This window comes from Crinia signifera, chromosome 6 (assembly GCF_055691185.1).
Source record: "Crinia signifera chromosome 6, ASM5569118v1, whole genome shotgun sequence".
In the NCBI taxonomy this organism is placed as follows: domain Eukaryota; kingdom Metazoa; phylum Chordata; class Amphibia; order Anura; family Myobatrachidae; genus Crinia; species Crinia signifera.
The window spans coordinates 253,501,341-253,526,201 of record NC_139222.1 but is presented as its reverse complement, the minus strand read 5'-3'; the positions used below and the strand labels follow the sequence as shown (position 1 = coordinate 253,526,201).

Below are 24,861 nucleotides of genomic sequence, written 5' to 3'. Positions count from 1 at the left end.
TCCACTGTACAATAGGAAGACCCACAGAGCTGTTTTGAATCTCGGGGCAAAAAAACAATGATGGTTTTACTCAGTGCCTGACTTACCAGTAGGCTGATTAGGCTGCAGCCTAGGGCGCCAGGACTGTAGTGGGGGAACCTTAATATAAAAATAACTGGTTGTATTGTACATGGTTGGGTAATCACTAGCTGGTTTAGGATGCACCAGATTAGTAGCTGCCACCAGTGATTGTTACAGAAAGGATAGAAAAAAGTTTAGGTCTAAATCCAAGTGGGCTAAAGGACCTGTCACGTGACAGGGGAGGAGCAAGGCTCCCCACGCCTCGGGCACGGTGGCTCACTCCGCTTCGTTCGCCACCTGGTTACTAAAGTCAACCAGTGGTGGAGTGGATAGTGAAGCTGCAAGGCCCCTGGCCTTGCTCTTCCCCCTGGGTGTGAAAGGTTCTTTAGCCCCCTTGGATTTAGCAACTACCATAGATAAAAGGGTCAGATAATCATAAAACACTGTTTCCAGCCTAGGGAGCCTGCTGATACACACTCAGGAGTGGAGTCATTGACGAATATTTCACAGGGCTAAAGAATTCGCTGAAAATGTATCTAATCGCTACCATACAGCCGGCAATGTCAAAACAACTCACTTATGCTCGCAAAATTTATTTCATAACTTGCTTCCTACATGCTACCATATTTCTGTCAAAATCTGTTTCACATCCCTAGCTGCTAACCTAGCAGGAAATAAACATCTCAGCAGCAATATATACTACAGCACCATTTTATTTCAATCTCTTTTATCTGTTATATCTAGTCATCATATAGCATACACTTAAAAAAATAGACAATCCGACAATTAGAATATGTTATTATGGACTTTTCTTTGACAGCTGTCCATTTGGTTATGCATTTGGCTGCGTTTACACATTGGGGGTTATTTTGGTTCACTCTTTCTGACAGATTCCTTCTTAGATGGACAAAACCATGTGCACTGCAGGTGGGGCAGATGTAACCTGTGCAGAGTGAGTTAGATTTGGGTGGGGTTTTACTTCAAAGTGAGATTTATATTGCAGTGTAAAAATAAAGCGGTCAGTATTTTCCCTGCACAGAAACAAAATCACTCACCCAAATCTAATTCCCTCTGCACATTTTACATCTGCCCCCCTGCAGTGCACATGGTTTTGTCCATCTAAGAAGGAATTTGTCAGAAAGAGTGAACCAAAATAACCCCCATTGTGTTTTAGCAGGATGCAGTGGAACAGGAGCTGTTTGGCAGGATGCTTACTCAAGAGGATATACACACAAGCCTGCTGCATCCAGCTAAAATGCAATGTGTAGACACAAGAAGCTGCATCCTGCTAAACATGATCCTGTTCAACTGTATCCTGCTAAATCCCTGGCCAATAATGTATCCACTGGGTTACTTTGTTTTATGCTATACTTTCATGGGCATTCTGTTACCCGCTCTCTCAGCAGCAGAAGCACAACGTGTCGGCAGGGTTGACCCTGGAACAAGCATTATAACCGACAGCTTCAATCTGGAGCAGGCAGATTGCACTATGCTGGTTTCTGGTCCAGGTTCCGCTGCACATCTCTGTCTACCGCTCTGTCAGAGGAAGGCTACTGAAGCATAGCATGATGGGAGAACTGGTCTGTACAGAGGGAGCACGTGGACAGACTCCGGACATCGGCCCCTATAAGCCAAAAAGTAAAAAAGTAGAACTTTTTGCATTTATGGTGAATCTAAAAAAAACTATGGTAGGCAAATGCAAAGCAACAATTACAAGTGCCCGGAATCTCTGGAATTTCTCTGCAGAAATGTTGTTTTTAAAAAATCACCCCGTAAAATCTTTGTGAATATCTTCCCTTTAATATACAGGATATAATGTATTTTATTGGATTTGGATGTATTGGATTTCCCACTGGTTTCCACCAAGAATAACTTTATCCAGCTTTAATGCAATGCTATAAAGTACAGCTGTGGTATCTGTCATTTATAGTGTGCGTTGAGTGTATTCCCTGCAATCTAACGTCTATTCCTGGGTCAGAGAGTCAGAGATGTGTCTACTGCTGCCGCAACTGCAAATGTGCATGCAGTGACTGTGCTAAAATATCAACTGCTGCCGCCGTGGGGATTTGTAGTGAAATGCTCACCTGCAGCTTTGCCAGCACCAGTGACTGAGTACATAGATGCAGCACTCAATCAGTTGTCAAACTTCTATGGTCGTATGGTGTGGCCAGGGAAAGTTGTCACAGTAGACATTGCAGCTGTGTATGGAATCACAGAGATGCACCCTAAAACTGGTCACAACATGACATTTTTTTTTTCATCTGCATATCAATACTTCACTAGGTCAACCCAAATTTCGGTCGACATGAAACTACGGTATGGTGGGAGAATAAAATAGCGCACAAGGCGCTGTGCCCAAGGTATGAGGAGAACAGCGAGCAATGTGAGTCTGTACATGTTGACTATGTTGAGATTCGGGACAAAAAAAAGTGAAACACTCATGTTGACCCATACACAATGGGAGCAGGAGGAAATTGCTGCAAAACAATCGCTATTTTCTCTGAGGCCAGTAACAAATGATCACTGTGATAATACTATTAGCGAGTGTCTTCTTAGTACATAGCACCCAGCAGTCACTCTCGTCTTCTTAATACATAGCACCCAGCAGTCACTCCCGTCTTCTTAGTACATAGCACCCAGCAGTCACTCCCGTCTTCTTAGTACATAGCACCCAGCAGTCACTCCCGTCTTCTTAGTACATAGCACCCAGCAGTCACTCCTGTCTTCTTAGTACATAGCTTCAGCAGTCACTCTCGTCACCCTCTACTAGCAAGATTTTAACTGAGTGACTGCAGAGTTTGATTTCAGAAATGAGTGTGTTTAAGGCAGATATTCCAGATTTTACAATGGTCAGTACAAAAATGAATACGGTCTGATATAGTTAGCTCAGTGCGGATTACGGATCTACCTCCTTATGTTTCAAAACAAAATGCACATAATTAAAATCTCAAATGTTTTTTTCTTTTATAGTTTATCACTCACATCTTTTTTTTTTTTTAATAACTAATTGACATATAAATATTACATTATAAATAATATAATCTCTTTTTTTACCTACATTATAGATAGCACAGACACCCTTTCGGGGATCCGTCACCCTTTTTCGGGAATCCTGAATTAAATAATTTAAAATAAGTGTTAGGAACGATAAGGGTTGTCCTGCGAGGTTATAGAAATCATAATTTCTCCGACCCTGTGTCACTGTCACTAGAATTAAAAAATTGGAAGAAGAGCTGAAGTCCATCTACGGGGTGCACAATGGGGACAGTCTGCATTTTGGGGAAACTTGGGGTGGCCAGCTCCCACTTGGCAGTGCCAACAAGCTCTATGGTAAGAATCTTGAGTATGATTTGTGCCATTTCTTTGCCAATACAGCTTCGGACCCCACCTCCGAAGGGAATATAACTGAATCTTCCGGCTTTCCCTTCGTCTCTTTCCGCGCTGAACCGATCCGGGTCAAAGGATTCGGAATTCTGGTAAATGGCTGCGGTTTCATGGGTGTCTCTGATGCTATACATAACACTCCAGCCTTTGGGGATCTGGTAACCCTGTAAGGGAGAAAAATATAAGAAATTAATTATTGAGAACCAAAAAAAAAAAAGTAAACAAACTATTGTAACTAAAAAATACATAAATTCTATTTTCTAAATAAAATATTATACTTTACTTAAAAATGTATAATAAAAATATCATGTCCATTATTCTATACACCTACTATAGTTTTGTATAGTGTCAGTGTTGCAAGGTAGCCTTCATAACACTGAATCACTGTTGCGAAAGCTTTACCTTCAGAATTCCTCCACTTAAACATAAAATAAGTTTTCTTTTCAACCAATAGGGGGCGACTAAGGAACACTCTTGTACAAAATGCATTCATTGAATTTGGTTTAAGAATTCCAAACCTTGTTGACCTTTGTATTGTAGCAGTTTTTTTTTCCCTTTGGTTATGATACATTGTGTTTAATACTTATAATTCAATAATATAAATGCTAATGACAAGTCCTCATAGATCATGTGTTCACACAGTATTAGTAGGGGCAAAGTACTATATATATCCTTGACTCAGAACTTTCCTTTGTACCCCACATTCAATCTGTCTCAAAATCATGCCACATGCACCTAAAAAACATATTTAAAATTCGCCCTTACCTTACACAAGACACTGCAAAAACTCTAATCCAAGCTCTCATCATCTCACGCATTGATTATTGCAATAGTCTCCTTATTGGCCTTCCCCAATACAGACTCTCACCACTACAGTCCATTATGAATGCAGCTGCAAGGCTAATCTTCCTAGCCAGACGTTCATCGTCTGCAAAGCTACTCTGTCAGTCACTTCACTGGTTACCTGTATTCTACCGTATTCAATACAAAATTATTTTACTTACACACAAAGCCATAAACCAAACTACACCAACATACATATCTTCTCTTATCTCAAAATATCATCCAACACGACCTCTACGCTCCTCCCAAGATCTGCGTCTCTCATCCACACTCATTACTCGCTCCCATTCCCGACTGCAGGACTTTCTATAGGCTGCACCCACTCTGTGGAATGCCCTCCCAAGCACAATAAGACTCTCCTCCAGTCTCCAAACCTATAAGCGTTCCCTTAAAACTCATCTCTTTAGGCAAGCTTATCAAATTCCAGAACCAGTCATAGAACCTTGCGTTCTGGTGGAATCGATGCAATAAAGAATACAGTATCTATCCTTATGTATCAATGCCTATTTCCCTATAGATTGTAAGCTTGCGAGCAGGGCCCTCCTACATTTTGACTGTCTGTAAATACCCTGTTTTGTTGTATCACTGTCCCCTTTGTAAAGCGCAACGGAATATGCTGCGCTATATAAGAAACTGTTAATAAATAAATAAAAATAATAAATATGTGGAGGAACGGGTACATGAAAATAAGTTACAGTAAGTTATGCAAGTTCATGTTCTACTGCTCCACATAACACCCACTCATACTCACGGGATGCGGTCAATTTGCCGGCGGTCTGGATCCCGGCGTTCAGAATCCCGACACTGGAATCCCGACCGCCGAAATCCCAAAACTTTCTCCCTCCGTGGGTGTCCACGACACCCATAGAGGGAGAATAAAATAGCGTGCCGAGCGTAGCGAGGCACCGGGCCCGCTGGGTGGCAAGCACAGCGAGCCCGCAAGGGGGGGCGATCCACGTCCCCCCCCCATGTCGGGATTTCGGCGGTCCGGATTCCGGCCGCCGGGATTCCGACCGCCGGCATTACGTATCGGATCCATACTCACATTTATATATCACCAAGGCATATTTAGAGAGTTCCAGCACATATAGCATACTACAATGAGACATGTTCTATTGAGTACCAACTCATACTCATATCCAGTCACAGTGACGTGCTTATTTGGTGCTCGCTCATACTCAACATCCAGCCGCACTAACGTGTCATCAAGTACCAGCTCATACTCACACCCAATGACACACAGATGTACAGAACAAACTCAGAAGTAAAGCCACCACAAGACATGTTTATAGCATCCAGCAAAGGGATACGGTCATTGGGTCACCGCCAAGTCGGTTGACACCACTAGGTCGACATGACTTTAGGTTGACATGCAGTTAAGTCGACATGCCTTTAGGTCGACATGGGTTAGGTTGACAGGGTCATTAGGTCGACATGGGGTAGGTCGACTGTCAAAAAGGTAGACATTTTTTCTACTGTTTTTTGAGCCGACATGTGCCGACAGGCGGTATTTCATGCCCTACCATCCACTAGGGTGTGATGGGGAATAAAATAGTGTGCCAAGCGTAGAGAGGCACCGTGCCTGAAACATGGCGACTGCAGCGAGCCATGCGAGGTGGCGCGGTGGTACATTTCAGTGTCCATGTCGACTGTGTCAACATTCGAGTGAGAAAACAACAATGAAAAAAAAAACATGTCAACTTTTTCACTGTCGACCTTACCCATGTCGACCTAATGACCCTGTCGACCTTACCCATGTTGACCCAATGGCCCTGTTGAATTAACCCATGTCGACCTTAAGTCATGTCGACCTTAAATCATGTCGACCTAATACTTGTCAACCATAATGTTGGTGACCTAATCATCATACCCCCAGCAACAAGAGGACACTTTATAGAGTACTGGATAGGGTATGGATTGTACGATAGACAGTGTAAGGGTGAAGGTCATTAGGTCGACCACTATTGGTCAACAGTTTAAAAGGTCAACACATGAAAAAAAGTTGACATGCAGTAGGTCGACTCTGACAAGAGGCCAGCACAAGCAAACGTTCAATGTGGAAATGGTCAACACATGAAAAGGTTGTCACTGTTTTTTGTGTCTGTGGACATCTGTTATCATGGACCCCCGATTAGTGTAACACGTACCCTCAGCTCACGTCGCTTGTCAAACTTGACATGGATCGTTTAGTATGAACAAGTCAGTTAAAAACAATTTTGTGAAAAACCCATGTCGACCTTTTAATGTGTCAAACATTGGTATGTCGACATTCTGCTTGTGTTGGCCTATTGTCAATGTCGGCCTATCAACCGGAACAATACCAGATACAATTCCCTTTGAAGCTCTTACTTAGATAGCTCATAGAGTACCAGCTGATACAACCACACTGAGATGTCTCAGAGTACCAGCTCATACTGCCAATCTGTCACACTAAGCCAGGTCTAAAGGCCCCCATACATTAGGCCGACTTGTCCTAAGGACAAGTCGGCCCGACTTCCCCTGATCCCCTGGCAAGCTTGATAAGTTTTGGCACTTAATGTGCTTTATATTTCACATGTGATAAATTGGATGCGATTTATCACATGTAAACCCGGGAAGCTGCAGGAGAGCAGGGTCCGGGGGAGCTGCAGGCGAGGTAGCGGGCAGGTTCCGTGGTAGAGGCAGGCGGGGAGCGGAGAGCAGAGTCAGGTTCCCGAGGCTAGCGGTGGGAGTTTTTTTCTCGCCACGGGGAACTGAGAGCAGGTTACGGGGTAGTGGCTAGGGTGAGAATAGAAAAAATCCTAGTTAAAAGACTGGGTGGCCACTGATTGGACCCTACTCTCCGGTCTCCGCTCCTCGTTCCCTGCCGCACTGACGGCTGCACATAAGACTCTGCTCTCCGGTCCCCGTTCCCTCGGACCTCACTCCCTGACGCACTGATGGCTGCACATAAGATTTATCTTATGTGCAGAATGTCCAACCTCCGGATCTGATCCGATGCGCACGGGACCATATCGGATGTCATACACTACGTAATTTGGGCAATTTCACCCGATTTCTCGGCCTGATCCTCCAGAATCGGGTGAAATCGGGCCCAAATCGCGTATTGTATGGGGGCCTTAAGAGTAACAGGTCATACTCATATCCAGCCACACTGCGATGTCTCATATGGTACCTGCTTACACTCACATCCAGCCACACAGAGATACACTGTCCTTGAGCAGCGGTTCCCAACCTGGATCACTTGTACTCCTGGGAGTACGCTGCAAACCGGTTGGGGCTACTTGAAAATAATATTGATAATGGCTGAAGAAGAAGTCTCCCGATTGTGGAAGACTTCTCCCATCTCTATGGAGATGAACCATGTTGTGTCAATTCCGGTTCTGTCTAGCGTTATCAGCATCTACTCATACTTTTGCCCAATCAGCAATCCACTGGGAGCTACCTGCGCTGCCCTCAGACAACAGCTATCATCTATCCTGCACTGACTCGGTTGGAGGAAGCAGCGACATTAATCCTACTGCCGTTAGCGGGAACTATAGAGACAGTACACAGCCATCGGCAAGACACAGAGGGACCTGATTCCTGACCACACACTACTCCTCTGCTACTCCTTAATATCTCCGAGTACCCGCCTGTATTCACATCCAGCCACACTGAACTATCTCCAAGTGTACTAGCTCATACTCATATGCAGCCACACTGAACTATCTCCAAGTGTACTAGCTCATACTCACATCCAGCCACACTGCGTTACAGTATCTCCAAGTGTACTAGCTCATACTCACATCCAGCCACACTGCGTTACAGTATCTCCAAGTGTACTAGCTCATACTTATATCAAGCACACTGAAGTATCTCTGAGTACCAGCTCTTACTCACATCTAGCCACACTGAAGGATCTCAGAGTACCAGCTCATACTCCCTTTCAGCCACACTGAACTATCTCCAAGAGTACTAGCTCATACTCACATCTAGCACACCAAATTATCTCCAAGAGTACCACTTCCTACTAGCATTCAGTCACACTGAAGAATCTCCAAGTGTACCAGCTCATACTCCCATCCATCCACACTGAAGTATCTCCAAGTGTACCAGCTCATACTTCTATCCAGCCAAACTGAAGTATCACCAAGAGTACCAGCTCATACTCACATCGATCCACACTGAAGTATCTCAGAGTACCAGCTTATACTCACATCCAGCACACTGAAGTATCTCCAAGTGCACAAGCTCATACTCACATCCAGCACACTAAAGTATCTCCCAGTGCACCAGCTCATACTCACATCCAGCACACTGAAGTATCTCCAAGTGTACCAGCTCATACTTACATCGAGCACACTGAAGTATCTCCAAGTGTACCAGCTCATACTCACATCCAGCCACATTGAAGTATCTCAGAGTACCAGCTCATACTCCCATCCAGTACACCAAATTATCTCAAAGAGTACCAGCTCATACTTCTATCCAGCCAAACTGAAGTATCACCAAGAGTACCAGCTCATACTTACATTGATCCACACTGAAGGATCTCAGAGTACCAGCTCATACTCACATCCAGCACACTGAAGTATCTCCAAGTGTACCAGCTCATACTCACATCCAGCACACTGAAGTATCTCCAAGTTTACCAAATCTTAATCACATCCAGCACACTGAGATATATCCTATAGTAGAACCGGCTCATACTCACATCCAGTCAAACTGAGATATATCCTATGCTCCCATCCAGCCACACTGAGATATATCCTATAGAAGAACCAGCTCATACATCCAGCTGCAATAAGATACATAGAAGAACCAGCTCCTACTCCCATCCAGCCACACTGAGATATATCCTATAGAAGAACCAGCTCATACTCCCATCCAGCCACACTGAGATAGATCCTATAGAAGAACCAGCTCATACCTACATCCAGCGACACTGAGATATATCCTATAGAAGTACCAGCTCATACTCGCATCCAGCCACACTGAGATATATCCTATGGAAGGTTTCAGCTCATACTCACATCCAGCTACACTGAGATATATCCTATAGAAGAACCAGCTCATACTCACATCCAGATACACTGAGAAATATCCTATAGAAGAACCAGCTCATACTCCCATCCAGCCACACTGAGATATATCCTATAGAAGAACCAACTCATACTTGCATCCAGCTACACTGAGAAATATCCTATAGAAGAACCAGCTCATACTCACATCCAGTTACACTTAGATATATACTATAGAAGAACCAGCTCGTACTCCCATCCAGCTACACTGAGATATATCCTATAGAAGAACCAGCTCATACTCCCATCCAGCTGAACTGAGATATATCCTATAGAAGAACCAACTCATACTTGCATCCAGCTACACTGAGAAATATCCTATAGAAGAACCAGCTCATACTCCCATCCAGCTACACTTAGATATATACTATAGAAGAACCATCTCGTACTCGCATCCAGCTACACTGAGATATATCCTATAGAAGAACCAGCTGATACTCACATCCAGCTGAACTGAGATATATCCTATAGAAGAACCAACTCATACTTGCATCCAGCTACACTGAGAAATATCCTATAGAAGAACCAGCTCATACTCCCATCCAGCTACACTTAGATATATACTATAGAAGAACCATCTCGTACTCGCATCCAGCTACACTGAGATATATCCTATAGAAGAACCAGCTCATGCTCCCATCCAGCCACACTGAGATATATCCTATAGAAGAACCAGCTCATACACCCAGCTGCAATAAGATATATTATATAAAAGAACCAGCTCATACTCCCATCCAGCGACACTGAGATATATCCTATAAAAGAACCAGCTCCTACTCGCATCCAGCCACACTGAGATATATCCTATAGAAGAACCAGCTCATACTCACATCCACCCACACTGAGATATATCCTACAGAAGAACCAGCTCATACTCACATCCAGCTACACTGAGATATATCCTATAGAAGAACCAACTGATACTCACATCCAGCCACACTGAGATATATCCTATAGAAGAACCAGCTCATACTCACATCCAGCCACACTGAGATATATCCTATAGAAGAACCAGCTCATACTCACATCCAGCTACACTGAGATATATCCTATAGAAGAACCAACTCATACTCACATCCAGCTACACTGAGATATATCCTATAGAAGAACCAGCTCATACTCACATCCAGCCACACTGAGATATATCCTATAGAAGAACCAGCTCATACACCCAGCTGCAATAAGATATATTATATAAAAGAACCAGCTCATACTCCCATCCAGCTGCAATAAGATCATGTAGAAGAACCAGCTCATACATCCAGCCACACTGAGGTAGATCCTATAGAAGAACCAGCTCATACATCCAGCCATGTCCCCTAGATTATCAGCTCAAACTCAGTTCTCAGGCATACCGCAAAGATAGCTTATACTCACATCCAGTTCAAAGGTCTGCAGAGCAGTCCTGTAGCCTCCAGAGACTGGCGGTAGCAGTCGGAGTACCTCCTTCACTACACAGTCCAGATAGTGAAGTCCTTTCAATTTCTCCAAACTCAAGTTCATCTGGCAGGTACACTCAGACTGTAGTCCATGTGCTTCTTCTGGTAGCGTGGTAGTACCCAGGTGATAAAGTGCTGCATCCTGATTGTACAATCCTCCATTACACTGGTGCTCCTGATTCCTACCATCATGGGGTCTTCTTTCCAGAGGGCAAATATGTTCTCTCTCATTCCTATCTGCTAACACGACTTTTGTCTGCTCCCATTTCTCCTTCATGTGTACCTCTGAGCCCGGGACAGATGAGTGGCAACCTGCAGTCACGCATTGCTCATCCACGCTGTTGTTATTTGGGTTGTCTGAATGGAGACACTGACACTGCTTGTTTAACCCATGTGATGCCAGCTCCTGCCTGAGCTTGTGTATGGCAGATGGATTCTTGAGTAAGAGAAGTATGAGGGAGGTGCTGGCACTGGCAGTGGTGAAGAAGGCAGCAAACATAAGCTCAATAGCGGATTCCTGTGTAACGAGAGACGGTGGTAATGAGCATGTTCTCAAACCCTGCATATCATGATTCAGCCTCTAATTAGCTATATACAGCAGTCTGAGACAGCAGGAGAAAGAGATGGCAGAAGATGTGGGTAAGTGTAATTTCATATAAATATATATATATATATATATATATATATATATATATATATATATAGAAGGAACATCATGGATTGTATATATATATACGGTATATATACATACTGTACCTTTAAACTGAGGGACACTTATGAAATAAACCTGGACTGTTGCTGATTAAAACCAGGTTAAATGCAACTGAATCAGCCACAGGACATGTGTGCACGCATGTATGTATGTATGTATATGTGTATATATATATATATATATATATATATATATATATGTGTAGCAGGAGCTATTATTTATAAAACAACTTCCTGACTATAACTATGTATTTTATTTTTAATTAGGTGTGTTTCCGTAAGAACTGACCACAGGTGGACTCCATGAGAAATTAAGGAATTCTATCCTGTACAATAAAGGTATTCACCATGCGATCAGCCAGCTGCTGTACAACTACACATTCCAGCATGCACTGCCATCACTTTGCTATTGGAGCATACTAACAAGTAACGAGCATCTAGAATAGAGTAAAAAATGACAGTTGGTTGCTATTGGCAACATCTCCACTTTATCTCTCTCTAACATTTGCAGTACATTTGCTACATCTCCCCCTTAGACTCATATTTACATGTCCCTGAATGGTGTGTTTGTTGCTGTTAAATAGGTTTTCTTTTAGTTTATTTAACTATCCGAACACTTAAAAAAAAATAGAATGCTGTACTGCTATACATAATAATGCATCATATTCCTGCTAATATTTGTGTACACCTGCTAAATGATTCAGAGTTGGGAGAAAAACACCAAAATTAAAAAATGAAAGAGTTGGAAATGATTTAACTAATTTATTGAATGTCTTTGCATGCAGGGTAAATACTGTCTGCTTTGGAATGTAGCCCACAAATGCTGGAGACAGCTTTGTTTTTACACTTCCATGTAGAGTTCAGCAACAACACGAACTTCCCAACTCTAAATTACTCAAATGTACCATATACCTGACTGCACAGTAATATAGAAACAATCTCATCAGAACTTAAATGATTTACAGAAAGTAAACTTTAAATGTCAAAAAAGCTTCTTGTAGTAAACATGTAACGATATTGTATTGTACGTAGTATTTATATCCATTTATATTTATTATCACAGCTCCCAATCGCATTTCCAAGCCTAAAGACGTAAGGCCCATACACACTGGTCGACTTTGAGCTGAAAGACGCTCAAAACAGCATGTTCGAGAGGCTTTCAGTTAAAAGCCGCCCAGTGTGTATGCTCCCGCATCATCGCACGGCTTTGCATAGCGCTGCTCTATACAAAGCCGTCCTCCCCCGCTAATGGCGGCGGGCAGGGGGAAAGCCGCTCAGTGTGTATGTACTGAGCGGCTCCCCCCCCCAGCGATAATAGTGATCATCGCTGTCCATACACGCTGGGCATAGTCGCCACGTGTGTATGGACCGTTAGTTTACACTGTCTATATGCAGAATAATAATAATAATCCTATATGGCATAGGAAGCGGACTGCGCACATAAATGCTGTATACTGTGTACAGTACTTGCTAGAGCCTTATAGCTACAGGTATGGGTTAAAGGGTTATCTGAATTTAGATTGACATGCATTAGGTCCACCACTAAAGGCTGACAGGGCATAGGTCAACATCTGTGGTAGGCTGACATGGCTAAGGTTAAAAGGGTCGGTAAGTCGACAGAAGCATTAGGTCGAAATGGGAAGGTCGACAGTCAAAAGGTTGATATGAGTTTTTTCACGTTTTTTTGTCCCGAATGTCGCATCCGCTTGCCATGCTTCAGGCACGGTGCCTCACGGCACTCGGAGCACTATTCTATTCTCCCGTCAGGCTGTAGAGGACGGTGGGGCAGGAAATACAGCCTGTCGGCACATGTCCACTCATACTAAACTCATGTCGACCTTTTCACTGTCGTTTCTAGCCATGAGGACCTATTACATGTGTCGAATTATAGTCCTGGCTAGTGCCCTATAGATACACCCCATAACTTGCTAATATAGTCCTGGCTAGTGCCCTATAGATACACCCCATAACTTGCTGATATAGTCCTGGCTAGTGCCCTATAGATACATCCCATAACTTGCTGATATAGCCCTAGATAGTGCCCTATAGATACATCCCATAACTTGCTGATATAGTCCTGGCTAGTGCCCTATAGATACATCCCATAACTTGCTGATATAGTCCTGGCTAGTGCCCTATAGATACATCCCATAACTTACTGATATAGTCCTGGCTAGTGCCCTATAGATACTTCCCATAACTTGCTGATATAGTCCTGGCTAGTGCCCTATAGATACATCCCATAACTTGCTGATATAGTCCTGGCTAGTGCCCTATAGATACATCCCATAACTTGCTGATATAGTCCCGGCTAGTGCCCTATAGATACATCCAATAATTTGCTGATATAGTTCTGGCTAGTGCCCTCTACATACATCCCATAACTTGCTGATATAGTCCTGGCTAGTGCCCTATAGATACATCCCATAACTTGCTGATATAGTCCTGGCTAGTGCCCTATAGATACATCCAATAATTTGCTGATATAGTCTTGGCTAGTGCCCTATACATACATCCCATAACTTGCTGATATAGTCCTAGATAGTGCCCTATAGATACATCCCATAACTTGCTGATATAGTCCTGGCTAGTGCCCTATACATACATCCAATAACTTGCTGACATAGTCCTGGCTAGTGCCCTATACATACATCCAATAACTTGCTGACATAGTCCTGGCTAGTGCCTATACATACATCCCATTACTTGCTGATATAGATCTGGCTAGTGCCCTATAGATACACCCCACAACTTGCTGATATAGTCCTAGCTAGTGCCCTATAGGTACATCCCATAACTTGCTGATATAGTCCTGGCTAGTGCCCTGTACATACTTCCCATAACTTGCTGATATAGTCCTGGCTAGTGCCCTATAGATACATCCCATAACTTGCTGATATAGTCCTGGCTAGTGCCCTATACATACTTCCCATAACTTGCTGATATAGTCCTGGCTAGTGCCCTATAGGTACATCCCATAACTTGCTGATATAATCCCGGCTAGTGCCCTATAGATACATCCCATAACTTGCTGATATAGTCCTGGCTAGTGCCCTATAGAAACACCCCATAACTTGCTGATATAGTCCTGGCTAGTGCCCTACAAATAGACCCCATAACTTGATGATATAGTCCTGCCTAGTGCCCTTTAGATACATCCTATTACTTGCTGATATAGTCCTGGCTAGTGCCCTATAGATACACCCCACAACTTGCTGATATAGTCCTGGCTAGTGCCCTATAGATACATCCCATAACTTGCTGATATAGTCCTGGCTAGTGCCCTATACATACTTCCCATAACTTGCTGATATAGTCCTGGCTAGTGCCCTATAGGTACATCCCATAACTTGCTGATATAGTCCTGGCTACTGCCTTATAGATACATCCAATAACTTGCTGATATAGTTCTGGCTAGTGCCCTATACATACATCCCATAACTTGATGATATAGTCCTGGCTATTGCACTATAGATACATCCCATAACTTGCTGATATAGTCCTGGCTAGTGCCCTATAGATACATCCCATAACTTGCTGATATAGTCCTGGCTAGTGCCCTATAGATAAATCCCACAACTTGCTGATATAGTCCTGGCTAGTACCCTATAGATACATCCCACAACGTGCTGTTATAGTCCTGGCTAGTGCCCTATAGATAAATCCCACAACTTGCTGATATAGTTCTGGCTAGTGCCCTATACATACATCCCATAACTTGATGATATAGTCCTGGCTATTGCACTATAGATACACCCCATAACTTGCTGATATAGTCCTGGCTAGTGCCCTATAGATACATCCCATAACTTGCTGATATAGTCCTGGCTAGTGCCCTATAGATAAATCCCACAACTTGCTGATATAGTCCTGGCTAGTACCCTATAGATACATCCCACAACGTGCTGTTATAGTCCTGGCTAGTGCCCTATAGATAAATCCCACAACTTGATGACATAGTCCTGGCTAGTGCCCTATAGATACATCCCACAACTTGCTGATATAGTCCTGGCTAGTGCCCTATAGATACTTCCCATAACTTGCTGATATAATCCTGGCTAGTGCCCTATAGATACATCCAATAACTTGCTGACATAGTCCTGGCTAGTGCCCTATAGATACTTCCCATAACTTGCTGATATAGTCCTGGCTAGTGCCCTATACATACATCCAATAACTTGCTGACATAGTCCTGGCTAGTGCCTATACATACATCCCATTACTTGCTGATATAGATCTGGCTAGTGCCCTATAGATACACCCCACAACTTGCTGATATAGTCCTAGCTAGTGCCCTATAGGTACATCCCATAACTTGCTGATATAGTCCTGGCTAGTGCCCTAGAGATACATCCCACAACTTGCTGATATAGTCCTGGCTAGTGCCCTATAGAAACACCCCATAACTTGCTGATATAGTCCTGGCTAGTGCCCTACAAATAGACCCCATAACTTGATGATATAGTCCTGCCTAGTGCCCTTTAGATACATCCTATTACTTGCTGATATAGATCTGGCTAGTGCCCTATAGATACACCCCACAACTTGCTGATATAGTCCTAGCTAGTGCCCTATAGGTACATCCCATAACTTGATGATATAGTCCTGGCTAGTGCCCTATAGATACTTCCCATAACTTGCTGATATAATCCTGGCTAGTGCCCTATAGATACATCCCATAACTTGCTGATATAGTCCTGGCTAGTGCCCTATAGATACATCCCATAACTTGCTGATATAGTCCTGGCTAGTGCCATATAGATACACCCAATAACTTGCTGATATAGTCCTGGCTAGTGACTTATAGATACATCCCATAACTTGCTAATATAGTCCTGGCTAGTGCCCTATAGATACACCCCATAACTTGCTGATATAGTCCTGGCTAGTGCCCTATAGATACACCCTATAACTTGCTGATATAGTCCTGGCTTGTGCCTTATAGATACATCCTATAACTTGCTGATATAGTCCTGGCTAGTGCCCTGTAGATACACACTATAACTTGCTGATATAGTCCTGGGTAGACACTTACCTTTAGCTCATGCATGTTCAGCTCTTTGCCATTCTCCTTGGCGCTGTCTATCAGATAGTCCAATGCATCTTCACAGACTTCAGGATCTCTCTTTGTGATTTTATCCCTGATAGCTTCTTCCATATACTGGTGCAAGGTGTCCCGTGCCTTTATACCCTATGGGAGCACACAGGCTATTAGCAAAGTGAGTGGTAATAAAAATGATGATAATAATAATATTCTGTGTGTGTGTGTGTATACGACCATATCTCACACAAGACACTACTAAATCTCTTATCCATGCACTCATTATATCCTGCATTGATTATTGCAATAGTCTCCTACTGTAATTGGTCTTCCCAAGAACACACTCTCGCCACTGCAATCCATTCTAAATGCTGCTGCTAGGCTGATCTTCCTAGCAAGATGCTCCTCGTGTGCGGATCCTCTCTGCCAGTCCCTCCATTGGTTGCCTGTATATTACTGTATTCAATATAAAACACTTCTACTAGCATATAAAGCTATTAACCACACTGCATCAGCATATATCTCTGCACTTATCACAAAATATCTCCCATCTCGACCACTCCGCTCTGCACAAGATCTGCGTCTCTCTTCTGCACGGATCACTAGCTCCCATTCACTATTACAGGACTTTCATCTGGCTGCTCCCATCCTATGGAATGCCCTTCAACACCCAATAACTCTCCACTAGCCTCCAAACTTTTAAGTGTTCCCTGAAAACTCACCTCTTCAGGCAAGCCTATCATATATAAGTACCATACACATAACCCTCTGAGGCACTTATGTATTATATAGCTTTCCTTCTGGACTTGTAACTTGGTGGGACTGCTATGCTATTACTGGTGCCTGTCCTTGTGTTTCCCTCCTATGTCCCTATAGATTGTAAGCTTGCAGCAGGGCCCTCCTACCTCCAAGTCTGTCTGTTTTTACCCAGTTTGTTTTATCACTGTCTACAATTGCAAAGTGCAACGGAATCTGCTGCACTATATAAGAAACTGTAACGGAATCTGCTGACTACATAAGACACTGTAACGGAATCTGCTGCACTATATAAGACACTGTAACGGAATCTGCTGCACTATATAAGACACTGTAACGGAATCTGCTGCACTATATAAGACACTGTAACGGTATCTGCTGCGCTATATAAGACACTGTAACGGAATCTGCTGCACTATATAAGACACTGTAACGGAATCTGCTGCACTATATAAGACACTGTAACGGAATCTGCTGCGCTATATAAGTAGCTGTAACGGAATCTGCTGCACTATATAAGACACTGTAACGGAATATGCTGCGCTATATATGACGCTGTAACGGAATCTGCTGTGCTATATAAGACACTGTAACGGAATCTGCTGCACTATATAAGACACTGTTACGGAATCTGCTGCGCTATATAAGACACTGTAACGGGATCTGCTGCGCTATATAAGACACTGTAACGGAATCTGCTGCGCTATATAAGACACTGTAACGGGATCTGCTGCGCTATATAAGACACTGTAACGGGATCTGCTGCACTATATAAGACCCTGTAACGGAATCTGCTGCGCTATATAAGACACTGTAACGGAATCTGCTGCGCTATATAAGACACTGTAACGGAATCTGCTGCACTATATAAGACACTGTAACGGAATCTGCTGCGCTATATAAGACACTGTAACGGAATCTGCTGCACTATATAAGAAACTGTAATGGAATCTGCTGCGCTATATAAGACACTGTAACGGAATCTGCTGCACTATATAAGACACTGTAACGGAATCTGCTGCGCTATATAAGACACTGTATTGGAATCTGCTGCACTATATAAGAAACTGTAATGGAATCTGCTGCGCTATATAAGTAGCTGTAACGGAATCTGCTGCGCTATATAAGTAGCTGTAACGGAATCTGCTGCACTATATAAAACACTGTAACAGAATCTGCTGCGCTTTATAAGACACTGTAACGGTATCTGCTGCGCTATATAAGACACTGTAACGGAATCTGCTGCGCTATATAAGACACTGTAACGGAATCTGCTGCGCTATATAAGACACTGTAACGGTATCTGCTGCGCTATATAAGACACTGTAACGGAATCTGCTGCACTATATAAGACACTGTAACGGAATCTGCTGCGCTATATAAGACACTGTAACGGAATCTGCTGCGCTATATAAGACACTGTAACAGAATCTGCTGCGCTATATAAGACACTGTAACAGAATCTGCTGCGCTATATAAGACACTGTAACAGAATCTGCTGCGCTATATAAGACACTGTAACAGAATCTGCTGCGCTATATGAGACGCTGTAACGGAATCTGCTGCGCTATATAAGACGCTGTAACAGAATCTGCTGCGCTATATAAGACACTGTAACGGAATCTGCTGCGCTATATAAGACACTGTAACAGAATCTGCTGCGCTATATAAGACACTGTAACAGAATCTGCTGCGCTATATAAGACACTGTAACGGAATCTGCTGCGCTATATAAGACACTGTAACGGAATCTGCTGCGCTATATAAGACGCTGTAACAGAATCTGCTGCGCTATATAAGACACTGTAACAGAATCTGCTGCGCTATATAAGACCTTGTAACGGAATCTGCTGCGCTATATAAGACACTGTAACGGAATCTGGTGCACTATATAAGACACTGTAACGGGATCTGCTGCGCTATATAAGACACTGTAACAGAATCTGCTGCGCTATATGAGACGCTGTAACGGAATCTGCTGCGCTATATAAGACGCTGTAACAGAATCTGCTGCGCTATATAAGACACTGTAACGGAATCTGCTGCGCTATATAAGACACTGTAACAGAATCTGCTGCGCTATATAAGACACTGTAACGGAATCTGCTGTGCTATATAAGACACTGTAACGGGATCTGCTGCGCTATATAAGACACTGTAACGAAATCTGCTGCGCTATATAAGACACTGTAACGGAATCTGCTGCGCTATATAAGACACTGTAACAGAATCTGCTGCGCTATATAATACACTGTAACGGAATCTGCTGCACTATATAAGACGCTGTAACGGAATCTGCTGCGCTATATAAGACACTGTAATGGAATCTGCTGCGCTATATAAGACGCTGTAACGGAATCTGCTGCGCTATATAAGACTCTGTAACAGAATCTGCTGCGCTATATAAGACACTGTAACAGAATCTGCTGCGCTATATAAGACACTGTAACGGGATCTGCTGCGCTATATAAGACACTGTAACAGAATCTGCTGCACTATATAAGACGCTGTAACGGATTCTGCTGCGCTATATAAGACACTGTAACAGAATCTGCTGCGCTATATAATACACTGTAACGGAATCTGCTGCACTATATAAGACGCTGTAACGGAATCTGCTGCGCTATATAAGACTCTGTAACGGAATCTGCTGCGCTATATAAGACACTGTAACAGAATCTGCTGCGCTATATAAGACACTGTAACGGGATCTGCTGCGCTATATAAGACACTGTAACAGAATCTGCTGCGCTATATAAGACACTGTAACGGAATCTGCTGCGCTATATAAGACGCTGTAACGGGATCTGCTATATAAGAAACTGTTAATAAATAAAATCTCTCTATATATAAATGAACAAATAGAAATGGTGTACAGATAGATATATATATATATATATATTACTAAATACATGAGTATATGAGGTGTGTTGGGAATCAGTGCCCATACCTTTGACAGTTACCTAACCACATTGGCCTGTCCGAATGGACCCTCTGTGACTCAGAGACAGAGACCTCCTGGATGTTTGTCTCAGTCACTAATACTGTATGTAACTGTTCTTATTTCCTGCTCAATATCATCATCGCTAATAAAACATGGTAAGGACTCTTTATATTGCTATACTTTTCCCTATCTATAACATAGTAAGAGTATTTCACAATGTACAGCAGAAGGAGAAGCCCTGTGGGTCTACAGTAAATGTGGGGCTTAGTTTCAGGACATGCTGAGGCTTGTGGTTCCTTGCCCACTTGAGACACACAGGTTGCATATATCTGCAGTCTGACTGGGGCAGCAGTTAGAAGCAGGCACATGAAGGATACATGAAGGATACCCACAGCTCTGTGGCTGCCGGATGCTACACAAGGCCCTGGCTCTGTACATTGGCAGGTTCCTGAGTGAGGACAGGACACAGGGAGCTGCATCCACTGACCTCAGCCAGCCTGCCAGCCAGCACTATACTATACTACTGTGCTGCAGAGACAATGACAGGCCAGGCCTGAGAGCTGCAGCTACCAGGGGTCCCATTCAGGGTGTGATTTATAGACCCCAGCCTAGTGCTGCCCATCACAGTGCTCATGTCCATAAATCCTATGTTACAGCCTGGGGTGCCAGCCAGAGTGTGCGGCCCATTCACAGGGCATGCTCCTCTGCTGACACTTATATTACCCTCTGTCAGTGCGTCCCATCTATACACTTCTCATCCTGCATCACAGGAACTGCCATCTGTAATGTGCTAGTACTTCTAGGATGAACAAGTACATTATCTGGCTGCTACATATATTACATAATATTAATAATAATAAGTGGTATATTGGCATGATATATATATATATATATATATATATATATAGATATATATATATATATATATATATATATACATATACACACACACGAATATTAGTACATAGCCACAGGTATGGCACACGGGGAAGCACCTTGCGGAGACCGCTGAAGGGGATGTCCAGGGGCAGAGAGAAGAGATTCTCCACCAGCTGCTCGAACACCCGGGACAGCTCCCGGTACTGCTTCTCTCCCAGGCTGAGCCCCAGCAGGACGCGGGCGGCGATGCGGAAAGTCAGCGCTTTGGCCGCGGAGAACATCGAGATGGAGCCGCTCTCCCTGCACCAGCCGCGCAGTTCCCGGCTCACAGCCTCCTGGATGCGGGGGATGTAGCTCTCCAGCGCCGGGTGGCTGAACACCTTAGCCATGACCTGGAAGCAGAGGAGACCAGTAATGGGCAGGAGACCACCGCAGGAGGCAATGCAGGACGGAATGGGGGAAATACATCTAATATATATATATATATATATATATATATATATATATATATATATATATATATATATATATATATATATATATATACATATACATACACACCACACACACTGTATGTATAGTTTGCTGGTGACTACTCACTTTCCTCTTGTGCCTATGGATCTCTCCGATGGAGGAGACCAGGGTGTTGGACCCCAGGATGATCTGGGTGCTCTGGGGCCACTGAGCGCTCACCAGGTGGTGCTCCCCCAGCAGGATCTTGCGGACGTTCTCTGCCCCAGTCACCCGGATCAGTGGTTTCCCCAGCAGATGAGTCTTGAAAATGTTCCCATACTTCTCCCGTCTGGAGCTATGGAAGTCTGAACCCTGGAGAAGGACACACCAGCCACGATCAGGCAAAGCAGCATGTCAGCAAGTCCTGGGACCTTACTGACAACTTTCTCCCAAGTGATTACTGACATCTAGCACTCAGTCAATACTGAGAAGAAAGTGTCCAGAAAATCCTGTATAACAACACTGGGCATTGCAAACAGCGACCATAACCTGATTGTGGAACCACAAGTCCCAGTTGCCCCTGACAGCTTGAGACTTGTGGTTCCACAACAGCTGCAGGGCTACTTCCCCTAGGATCTTATACCGTACAATGTGGATTATTCTACATATAATCATAAATAGAGTCTTACCTGGACAAGCCAATGCAGAGTCTCTCCAAAAAATGGCCATCCCATGGAGCCTTTGGGAAGAGGTAAGCTGTTGGCCCGGTCTCTGGTACTGTGCCATCTGAGGGACCATAACTGGTGGGACACTGCCAGGAGAAGCACCAAGGACAGGACTGAGGTAGCAGCCGCCTCAAAGAATGTGAAGTAATTGAGGTCTGTGGTGAGGAACATCTTCTCCCCCAGTGGTGCAAGGCTCCTGCCAGATGCAGATCTCCTGGATGTGGTGGAATTAGTGTCACTTCCAACTACACAGCGAGTACAGTACAGTAGCTCTGGAGCCCCAGTCACTGCTGGAAGTGGTTTAATTGGCACTAGGAGGCGGTTACTGTGCTGCTAGATGCTTAACACTTTGATTAATCCATGAAGATAACTCCAGCTTGCAAAAAACAAACACACCAGTAAACATGGGCACCTCTTATTTTTTTGTTTGCAAGACCCCCCCCCCCCTAAAACAAAACTGTTCTATAGATGATGTCAATAAATATATATATATTTATTTATTCCCTTCCCCTTCTATTCAATGAGTTATTCTTAGCCTAGGAAGAAATAAATAGTGAACGCAGCTATGCTGATTATAAGGCTTTCATAGTTCATTATATATTTGGAATGCTGTGGACAGTGATATATATTCAGTCCCAACAGAAACTCCTGTGACTGCAGAGATTTATCTGTGGGAGATAAAGGGGCACTGGCTGCAGGCTACACGCTCAGTGCAATTTCCACTTTAATTTGCACCCTGCTGCTTCCTTCTGACTGCCCAGAACAGAACTATAGGTGATAATCCAGACAAAAAAAAATGTATTCGCACAAAAGACTCTTCCCAGCCCTTAAACAACTGCATCAACTTTCCTAACAGGTGTTTTACAATGTAAAGCTGCTTATTGCAGGGATGTACTCACCAGCTCTGCTCAGGAACACTGTCCTCAGTCAAGTGATTGATGTCTTCAAGGGTTTCTAGCCCATAACTTCAAGGCACAGGGCTCAGCCTGCCTCCTAGCTAGATTTATATACATATTGGCTTAATATATGGTCCACCTTCATATGTGACGTGTTGCTCTGCATAGCTAAGTAGCTGGGGAAAGTGCTAGGATTGGGCAAATTGGAGGTGATGGTATTTATGGCAGGAATGTGCACAGGGGGTGAGGTGACGAGAGAGAGGGAGAGAGAGAGGGAGAGAATGGGAGAGATAGAATGAGGGGATTCCAGAGAGAGAAATGAATGAGATAGATACAATGAGGGAGTGATATAATTAAGGAGAGGGTGAGGACCTGCCAGCCAGTGACTGCTAGCCCTTAGCTGGGGGTTATAGTGACTCTGTATCTCCTGGGTGACATCTGTGTGTGTTGGAGAAGATACAATGTCATTAATACAATCACATACTGTAGCTGAATGCCGCCTTTGATCTAAGAAATCGGTTACAAATCGTCTGTATGAATCCCTCCAGGTATCTCCCAGTAGCTTGGCAGCACTGCAGGGACGGTATATACTGAGCTGGGGGGACTGGGGGAAGGGGTCCCAAATAAAGTTATACTCCCGTTAACCCGTTCTTCCCCGGTGGGGAACATTTTTTTATAAGCTATATACTGCAAACACCTGCCGGTGGTAAATGGAATGAAATGACTGAGCCCAGTACATACAGCATGGGAACATTGCGCAGCCTGGACATACAGCATGGGGACATTGCGCAGCCTGGACATACAGCATGGGAACATTGCGCAGCCTGGACATACAGCATGGGAACATTGCGCAGCCTGGACATACAGCATGGGGACATTGCGCAGCCTGGCTGGACAGAGAGGACTGCGCCTGTGCGCAGTAACGCCTGACGCTCCATGGGAAAAGGCGCAGAGTATACTGTACACGTGTTCCTATATATTCCTATATAACCACCCCTAATAACAGCACCCTGTCTATGCATCATTAGATATGGAAGTATATATATATATATATATATATATATATATATATATATATATGTGTGTGTATATAACCTGCTGCGTTTATTAGCCCCATGAAAACCGAGATTTGGTCATTGGGTCACCACCAAGTAGGTCGACAAGCATGAGGTCAACACCACTAGGCCGACATGCAGATAGGTCAACGTGATGTTAGGCCCACATGACTTTAGGTCGACATGCAGTAAGGTTGACAAGAGTATAAGTCGACATGGGTCATTAGGATCAACATGATTTTTTTCACAGTTTTTTGAGCCGACATGTGCCGACGAGGTATTTCATGCCCTACTATCCACTAGGGTGTGGAGGGAGAATAAAATAGCGTGCCGAGCGCAGCGTGACACTGTGTCCAAAGCATGGCGAACGCAGCGAGCAGGGACGCAGTGGTACGTTTCGGTGTCCATGTTGACACGACATGCTGACAGGCGGTATTTCATGCCCTACCATTCACTAGGGCACGGTGGGAGAATAAAATAGTGTGCCGAGCGTAGCGAGCCACCGAGCCTCAGTGGTACGTTTTAATGTTTATGTTGACATAAGGGTAAAAAAAAAAAAAAAAACATGTAGAATTTTTCCCATGTTGACCTAATGACCCGGTCGACCTAGACACATGTCGACCTAAATGCATA

At 43.7% G+C, this 24,861-nt stretch overlaps 1 protein-coding gene across 1 annotated transcript; it reads right to left on the bottom strand.

Moving 5' to 3' along the window:
• Positions 1–659: 659 nt before the first annotated feature.
• Positions 660–24,150, bottom strand: CYP26C1 (cytochrome P450 family 26 subfamily C member 1). Its single transcript, XM_083149348.1, has 7 exons — positions 23,177–24,150; positions 22,242–22,653; positions 21,700–21,924; positions 21,216–21,491; positions 16,515–16,670; positions 10,707–11,285; positions 660–3,608 (listed from the first exon to the last, which is right to left on the bottom strand). Exons 2-7 carry the CDS (start codon positions 22,446–22,448, stop codon positions 3,237–3,239), a joined length of 1,815 nt encoding a protein of 604 aa, XP_083005474.1. The 5' UTR covers positions 22,449–22,653; positions 23,177–24,150; the 3' UTR covers positions 660–3,236.
• Positions 24,151–24,861: the final 711 nt, after the last annotated feature.

Coding starts and splice junctions, on each gene's coding strand:
- CYP26C1 (XM_083149348.1), bottom strand. CDS start 22,448: ATGTTCCTCACCACAGACCTCAATTACTTCACATTCTTTGAGGCGGCT. Junction 21,925..22,241: donor CTCTGCATTGGCTTGTCCAG/GTAAGACTCTAT, acceptor GTCCTTCTCCAG/GGTTCAGACTTCCATAGCTC. Junction 3,609..10,706: donor TGCAGACCTTTGAACTGGAT/GTGAGTATAAGC, acceptor TCTCCCTTACAG/GGTTACCAGATCCCCAAAGG.